The sequence below is a fragment of the Erpetoichthys calabaricus genome, chromosome 9 (assembly GCF_900747795.2).
Source record: "Erpetoichthys calabaricus chromosome 9, fErpCal1.3, whole genome shotgun sequence".
Lineage (NCBI taxonomy): Eukaryota > Metazoa > Chordata > Cladistia > Polypteriformes > Polypteridae > Erpetoichthys > Erpetoichthys calabaricus.
In genome coordinates, this window is record NC_041402.2 from 102,745,666 (window position 1) to 102,754,715 (window position 9,050).

General features: G+C 37.0%; 1 protein-coding gene across 1 annotated transcript in view; it reads left to right on the plus strand.

The window, feature by feature from the left end:
- The window catches only part of LOC114658021 (oxidized low-density lipoprotein receptor 1-like), a 224,068-nt gene extending 215,745 nt beyond the window's left edge, over positions 1 to 8,323 (plus strand). Inside the window, exons 10-11 of the mRNA XM_028810044.2 lie at positions 6,237 to 6,751; positions 6,782 to 8,323. Coding sequence (XP_028665877.2) covers positions 6,237 to 6,378 — 142 coding nt within the window. The 3' untranslated portion in view covers positions 6,379 to 6,751; positions 6,782 to 8,323. The remainder of the gene's footprint in view (positions 1 to 6,236; positions 6,752 to 6,781) is intronic.
- The last annotated feature ends 727 nt before the right edge of the window (positions 8,324 to 9,050 follow it).

The window sequence follows — 9,050 nt, forward strand, 5'->3', positions numbered from 1 at the left end:
GCTTTAATTCATTGTACATGAACATGATATCAAGTATACATCTTAGTGTTTAAATTGTTCAGAGAGCTATAATATCATGAATGTAATGTATTCTGTGTCCTGTTGGTATAAGAGAAAGCCTGTTTAAGAAGCACATACTGATTTACACACATAGAGCACATAGAAGAACACATACAATACAAAGCATTTAACGTGCTACTTTAGTTACAATGGGATCTGAGAAACTCTACTAAATTAAACATTGATTTTAAGATTAAGCTTACAACGTTCTACTTTAATGACAAAATTAAGTACAAGATTGAAGTGGACATTTTGACCTTTTTTTCAGTGTGTCCCTATTTTTTCTTTTCTCTGTACCTAATACACTTCCATATGACACTCAGACAGTTGTCAATAACTTACTGTGCGACTTTCTGAACTTGAACTTTCGAGTTTCTCCGCACTCTGTATCACTCGATTGACTTCCTTTTATTGTTTATACCACTGCCTAGGCCAACAAATAGTATGTTTTTCCTTCCCTCAACTTCACATTCGCTGAAATTCTTTTTTTCATGTGCTTTTTCTATTGTCTTTTAACCAAACACTGAACAGAAACGGCTCTTTATATTGATTTGCAAATATGTGAAATTCTGGGAGGAGTTGGGGTGGGGCTGCTGGTGCGTGCAGGAGTGTTACCTTTCACGCTGACTGAGATTTATGTAGTGGACGTGCATGGAAGTTGGCTTAAACACAGTTTTGTGCATCTGAGTTTTTTTGTGTGTATGCACATTTCCACTTTTGACCATACGCCATGTTTTAGTGTGAATTTTACACATGAGGCCCCAGGTCTGGATTTAAAACACAATTAAAGTCACCAGCTATTATAATTTTATGAGAGTTCACATTAGGAATGGATGCAAATACGTTTTGGATGAAGTCCCTATCATCTAGATCGGGTGCATAGATATTTATCAAAATGACTTTGCAAATAAATAAATTACTCTATTCACAAGTATTTCTGTTTTTGTTATTGTCTTTATTGTAGTTTCTTGCTCGTATCCTACTGTATTGTTTTATATTGTATATTGCTTCTATATTACTTAAAAATTAATAAATAAAATAGTAAAATAAAGTACATTCACTGCGCAGACAACACAAATATGGGAACACAGTGGCACCTGTCATAATAGAAGTGTATAGTGGTTGAGTCTTTTGCTAATAATTTTAATGTTGCACAATTTTCTATAAGGGTATCAGTAAATTTTTAAGTATTATAATCCTTGTACCTATAGGTTACTGTCTTCAGAGATTGATACCTACAGTGTGTAGTTAGCTAATGGAGCAGCACATTTGTCACTACATTATAAAAATTACATAGAGTTGTAAACTATATTATATATTAAACAGGGCATGCCAGAGTGTGGTATTTCAGGTGTGGAGTCTATAATAGGTGCCAAAGTTACACAATTTAAAGTCAGCTCCTTATCTTATTTATTAAACACTCGTTTTTGGAGACATTTTATGTAGAGATTGAATTATGGGATAGTGTTACAATTCAACCTGTTGATGCGATTTACCATTAAATATATTTCAAGAAATGATTGAAAGCATAGTGAGTCTCAAATTGAAAACCAAAGCGAGACACACAGTTGTAGGCCTGCCTAGAAAATGGACCCATAAGCAATTTCAACAATTATCAAATGGAATTTGAATATATCTACCATCATCAGACATAAAATAAACAGAAATCCAACAAGCAGTGTACGTAGCAATATTGTCATGTCTACTCTTGAACATAAAGTACAAGCTTATAGCAAATAAACATATTCCTTACTATTGTGAAAAACATGATTGGTGAGACAGAGAAAACAGACATAATGATGGGCAGACAGGCACTAGACCCATCAAGTAGTCACTTCTTGAAGGATGAAATGGTTTTGTTGTTGGATTTGATTTAAAGAACTGAATAATGAGCTACACTAGCCAAAAAATCTTTTTCGAAAGTAATAAGGCAAAAGAAAAATAGAATCCCTCTTGTTTGTTAGAGTTTTCAGATCCTTTCAACAGGTTTATTGGGAGGTTTTTCATTTGTGTAAGACTGTAGCTGTTTTGCCAGTAAGTAGTATAGAGTGTGAGCACAGCTTCTCAACCATGGCAGATGACTGGTAGCCAACATCACTCAGTAAGCATTGACAGCCTGCATGGAAAAGCACTGGACTTGGATGAATTTGTTAAATAATTTACTTCACAGCATAGCAACTCTTTCTCACACACAGAGACTACCTAGCCCTGCATACCTTTTTTTGTGCATCCCACCATCAATTCTGTGCATGCATGTAACACTCTACCTCAACACCTACCTCCCTCTTGCCACCCCACATTACAATTTCTAGATGTATTGTGGTGGGCATCATTGGGGCATGAATTCTGTTACAAATGTTCTGCATAATTCTTATGAATTTGCTATATTGGAAATACTCCATGAAAAACTATCACAAATGTATCACCAAAGTGTGGATATGTTATGCTTCATTAGACACCAGGGGTTCTATAGGGCTTTCCTTTTTCTCTTTGATATTGTCTGTTCTATTTCCTTGATTGAAAGATTCTGAAGATTTCTTCAAATACTTAAAAAAATCAATGAGGCATTCCTGGGAATAGTTTAAGGACTGTGACATTTCAAAATAACTCAGGCTTAAGATATAGTAAATGTACAATTTTAGAAAGGATATTTATCCTGTAATATTAATACAGTTCATTATGTATTTTTTTGTCTAAAATCACAATAATCAGTGAGTAATAAACAATAACATTTCAAATAATTGTTTTGTCTTGGTAGAGTTCTATATTACTCTACTTTCCCCTTTTATATTCTTTAATGTGTAGCCTTTGTCAGAATGCCTCAGATCCCATAGACTTACCACTGTTTACAAGGTATTGTACTTTATAACTTCTCCCCACCTTCCCTTCTGCAACTACAGTAATCCCTCCTCCATCGCGGGGGTTGCATTCCAGAGCCACCCGCGAAATAAGAAAATCCGCGAAGTAGAAACCATATGTTTATATGGTTATTTTTATATTGTCATGCTTGGGTCACAGATTTGCGCAGAAACACAGGAGGTTGTAGAGAGACAGGAACATTATTCAAACACTGCAAACAAACATTTGTCTCTTTTTCAAAAGTTTAAACTGTGCTCCATGACAAGACAGAGATGACAGTTCTGTCTCACAATTAAAAGAATGCAAACATATCTTCCTCTTCAAAGGAGCAAACAAATCAATAGGGCTGTTTGGCTTTTAAGTATGCGAAGCACCGCCGCACAAAGCTGTTGAAAGCGGCAGCTCACACCCCCTCCGTCAGGAGCAGAGAGAGAGAGAGAGACAGATTAAAAAAAATCAATACGTGCCCTTCGAGCTTTTAAGTATGCGAAGCACGTGCAGCATGTCGCTTCACGAAGCAGCTGCACAGAAGGTAGCCAACGTGAAGATAATCTTTCAGCATTTTTAGACGAGCGTCCGTATCGTCTAGGTGTGCGAACAGCCCCCCTGTTCACACCCCCTACGTCAGGATCAGAGAAAGTCAGCGCAAGAGAGACAGAGAAAAGTAAGTTGGGTAGCTTCTCAGCCATCTGCCAATAGCGTCCCTTGTATGAAATCAACTGGGCGAACCAACTGAGGAAGCATGTACCAGAAATTAAAAGACCCATTGTCCGCAGAAATCCGCGAACCAGCAAAAAATCCGCGATATATATTTAAATATGCTTACATATAAAATCCGCGATAGAGTGAAGCCGCGAAAGGCGAAGCGCGATATAGCGAGGGATCACTGTATATCCTCAGGAAATTACATAGAGTAAAAGACAAGCAGGAGTTAAGTTACGACTTAAATAATGTATTATTGATAATAATCATAAAATAATAACAATAAGGAAAGTACATTTAAATATTAGCAACCGTACAACCTGATTAATGTTGATATGGAGTTTCAGGTGGCACACAGACTTATTAGTTACTTAAAACGTCAGCAACACAGGAGCGCCGCAGGGGACTGTACTTTCTCCGGTCCTGTTCAGCCTATATACATCGGACTTCCAGTATAACTTGGAGTCCTGCCACGTGCAAAAGTTTGCTGACGACACTGCTAACGTGGGCTGCATCAGGAGTGGGCAGGAGGAGGAGTATAGGAACCTCATCAAGGACTTTGTTAAATGGTGCGACTAAAACCACCTACACCTGAACACCAGCAAAACCAAGGAGCTGGTGGTGGATTTTAGGAGGCCCAGGCCCCTCCTGGACCCCGTGATCATCAGAGGTGACTGTGTGCAGAGGGTACAAACCTATAAATACCTGGGAGTGCTGCTGGATGATAAATTGGACTGGACTGCCAATACTGATTCTCTGTGCAAGAGAGGACAGAGCCGGCTATACTTCCTTAGAAGATTGGCGTCCTTCAACATCTGCAATAAGATGCTGCAGATGTTCTATCAGACGGTTGTGGCGAGTGCCCTCTTCTATGCAGTGGTGTGCTGGGGAGGCAGCATAAAGAAGAAGGATGCCACACGCCTGGACAAACTGGTGAGGAAGGCAGGCTCTATTGTAGGCATGGAGCTGGACAGTTTGACATCCGTGGCAGAGCGACGGGCGCTCAGCAGGCTCCTATCAATTATGGAGAATCCACTGCATCCACTAAACAGTGTCATCTCCAAACAGAGGAGCAGCTTCAGCGACAGACTGCTGTCAGTGTCCTGCTCCACTGACAGACTGAGGAGATCGTTCCTCCCCCAAACTATGCGACTCTTCAATTCCACCCGGGGGGGTAAACGTTAACATTTTTCAAAGTTATTGTCTGTTTTTAACTACATTTTTATCAGTCTTTAATATTGTTTTTTTGTATCAGTATGCTGCTGCTGGAGTATGTGAATTTCCCCTTGGGATTAATAAAGTATCTATCTATCTATCTATCTATCTATCTATCTATCTATCTATCTATCTATCTATCTATCTATCTATCTATCTATCTATCTATCTATCTATCTATCTATCTATCTATCTATCTATCTATCATTTTTGGTTAGCTTTCTTCAGAACAGGCCACATAGCTGTCTCAACATGGCTGCCGAGTTGTGCTTCTCAGTGTGGTCTTCTTTTCAGACCATGGTGTGTGAGATGCATCTTCATCATGATGGTGGGAGAGAGAGAGGGAGGGGTAAAGCAACAGAATTTATACATTCTTATCCAAATCTTTACACCAATAGGGTGCCATGCTACAGAATGGTCTCTGATTCAAACCAATCTCAAACAGCCATACTTCAAATCATTTTGGGCACACAATCCCTTTCACATCTGTCCCCAAAAACATTTGTTGAGCTGATGCTTTCCAGCTAGGTAGTCTGGCTTTCCTATGGGGGTTGATTGAGAGAGTCTTGCAGAGAATCACTTGCCAAACTGGTTTTAGGCACTTCCCCCAACCCTGTCATGAAATTCCTCACTAACCTGATGCAGTCCTAAAATGGGCAGTTAGTTAAACATCAAACCATTGCTGTTCTTATCAATGATATAACACTAATATTACATTGCTTTGTCTAAGTTAATAAATAAAGACTTACAAAATTTTTATCAACTTGTATACCCAATTTCACATCACAGCATAATGTAATTTGGAGAAAAAGAATGTATACTTTGTTCTTGTTAACAGCCCATACTCCTAGTAGTGTAGTGTAAATTTAGAATTAAATACATGTTCAGGAAAGTGCAGAGATTTACATAAACATCAGTAAAAGTATACATTATGCAGTGTTTTTTTTAACTTTTTGTGTTTTCTGTTATCATTATACAAGCTTAAATAAAAAAGCATATAACCAACAAATACCCTTAGACATTTGGCCACGGATTTATAAGCAAATTATAGAGGAATTATATTTCTTTAAAGGATAATGTATACTTAAAACCTAGGGAAATATGTCCCGTAATCCAAGTCTGCTAATTCCATTCAACCATTTTCTAACCAGTTCACCCAGATACTTTATTCAACCTTTAAAATAAGTCTACAGTAAAATGGTACTTTTAATGGTTGTAAATACTTCTTTTTATAAACTCTGTGTATATAAGTAATTCCATGCAACTGCTTTTTGATATTAACATATAGTGTTCATTTATCGGATTTATTTTATGATTGCAGAGGTTTACTGGAGTTTACCAATTCATGGCTAATCTTGTTACTTACAGTTTTACTTTGATTTCTGCTTTTTCTCTTCTAGGTATTGGAAAGATAGTTCAAGTTCCCATGAGAGGCTCTGTGCAGCAATACACCCACAAGTGCAAAACCTGAATAACTGGAGAAAATCAATGTGTTATATTGTTAGTCGGAGAATCTGTGAGATTGAAGCTCTGCCTATGTAGGACCAGATTCAACAGCAAAGTGCTTTGTCCTATCTTTAATTTACTTCTTTAATGCTTCTTTGCCATGAACTGCCAAGATTATGACAATATACTGTATCAATAATGAAGATGCATTTATTAGTAGATTTAATATTTACTTTCAACATATATTTGAGGTAATGCCTTATGGGCACATTGAACTAAATGCAGTACATACAGCATGCTCTCTTGGAATTTATTACCACTTACAACATCTACTGTAGCTTTTTTAACTAGCATAATGATTTAAAATAATTATTTGATGAGAAAAATTATACCTGTGATAATTAAACATTGCTGATAGTATTATCAGAATTTAATTTACTTCAATAAGCCTAAGCCATCAGTCATCTAGGTCTCTCAGTTTACTCCATGATACTGCTAGCTCAACAAATTGTTTCTCGTGTTGAAAGGAATTTTTTTTTTTGCAATGCAACTTACATTTGCTAGACTAACTGCATGTGTTGTCCATAATTACCAGTAATTACAGCGATTCCTTGCATTACATTTATGAAAACAATGTCACAGGTCCAGTCAGACTTATTTTCATGGTCCATGTCAGGGAGAACAGAACCAGAGTAGAAAGTTTATGACTAAATAGACTGTCAGCAACCATTTATTTGAGATTATATTGTAATATATTAATAAGTCAGACCAGTTTTAAAAGAATCTTCAAAAGGCTTTGGTTTAAGTTGATATAAAAGCATCATGGAGTTATTGGATATACTGTGTGGATTATCTTTCTCCTCCCATTTTTATTTTTTTTTGCATATCCTGATAAATCGTATAAATTACAGTTTGTCAGAAAATCTAATGAATCTTAACACACACTGTTGTGTTTCCGTCTTGGATATTTATTACAGTAATCCCTCCTCTATCGCGGGGGTTGTGTTCCAGACCCCCCCCCGCGAAAGGTGAAAATCCGCGAAGTAGAAACCATATGTTTATATGTTTATTTTTATATTGTCATGCTTGGGTCACAGATTTGCACAGAAACACAGGAGGTTGTAGAGAGACAGGAACTTTATTCAAACACTGCAAACAAACATTTGTCTCTTTTTCAAAAGTTTAAACCGTGCTCCATAACAAGACAGAGATGACAGTTCCGTCTCACAATTAAAAGAATGCAAACATATCTTCCTCTTCAAAGGAGTGCGCGTCAGGAGCAGATAATGTCAGAGCGATAGAGAGAAAAAAGCAAACAATCAGAAATCAATAGGGCTGTTTGGAAGCACCGGACAACGCAGCTGCTAGGAAGGGAGCAATGTAAAGGTAGCCTATCAGCATTTTTTAGAGGAGCGTCCGTATCGTCTAGTGGTGCGAACAGCCCCCCCCCCCCCCCCTCTCACACCCCCTCCGTCAGGAGCACAGAATGTCAGAGAGAGTGTGAGAGAGAGAGAGACACAAAGAAAAACAAACAATTAAAAATCAATACGTGCCGTTCGAGCTTTTTAAGTATGCGAAGCATCGTGCGGGGAAGCATATCGCTTGACAAAACAGCCACATTTAAGCCCAGCAAGGAAGAGAGCAATATGAAGGTAATCTTTCAGTGTTTTTTGAGGAGTGGCCATATCTTCTAGGGGTGCGAACAGCCCCTGTGCTCACAATATATTTGAGGAGTTTTATTTAATACATAATACGCGCTCTGATTGGGTAGCTTCTCAGCCATCTGCCAATAGCGTCCCTTGTATGAAATCAACTGGGCGAACCAACTGAGGAAGCATGTACCAGAAATTAAAAGACCCATTGTCCGCAGAAATCCGCGAACCAGCAAAAAATCCGCGATATATATTTAAATATGCTTGCATATAAAATCCGCGATGGAGTGTAGCCGCGAAAGTCGAAGCGCGATATAGCGAGGGATTACTGTAATAGGTTTATTGGCAAAAAGGACAGTCACACACCAGGCTCCATGTAGATAACTCTTATTTATATATATATATATATATATATATATATATATATATATATATATATATATATATATATATATATATATATATATTTTTTTTTTTTTTTTTTTCCCAGTATGCATATATATACATTTCTGGATTTCTTAATAAATCTTGCGGCATTAAGCATTATAAGCATTACATCTCCTCTTTTCCAAAGAAATTACTTCTATTACCAATAACACATTATAGCCAGCTACAAGGCATTGCCATAAAAAATGTAACTGGAATGTTCTCAATATGCTACATAAAATAACTGATAATATAGGTATCATGTAATGCCAAATGATCCTTACAGCAGGCTTTCTATATAATTAGCATATTTTATATAATAAATGGTATTAATGAAGAAAAAATGTAACACTGTGACATTTCTTGTCATTGCATACTTGAATGCTTTACATATATATTAACAGATAACAGAACATTAATATGATTAAACAACATTCACTTTGACACTCTTCACAAACACAAATCAAGGATTTTCCTTGGTCGAACAACTTGGCCCAACCTGGTAGTAATGCAGTCTTGTGTTTCACTTGGGTTTATTGTGTGGCTTACTAAAGAAGCAAAGTGCATTGAGCATGGGAAAGGCGCTATATAAATAAAATGAATTATTATTATTATTATTAAGAGGCTGAAATTGACTGATCTTCATTTATCATAGTTATGTACGGTTCGATTTGCAAATTTTCCAGAACA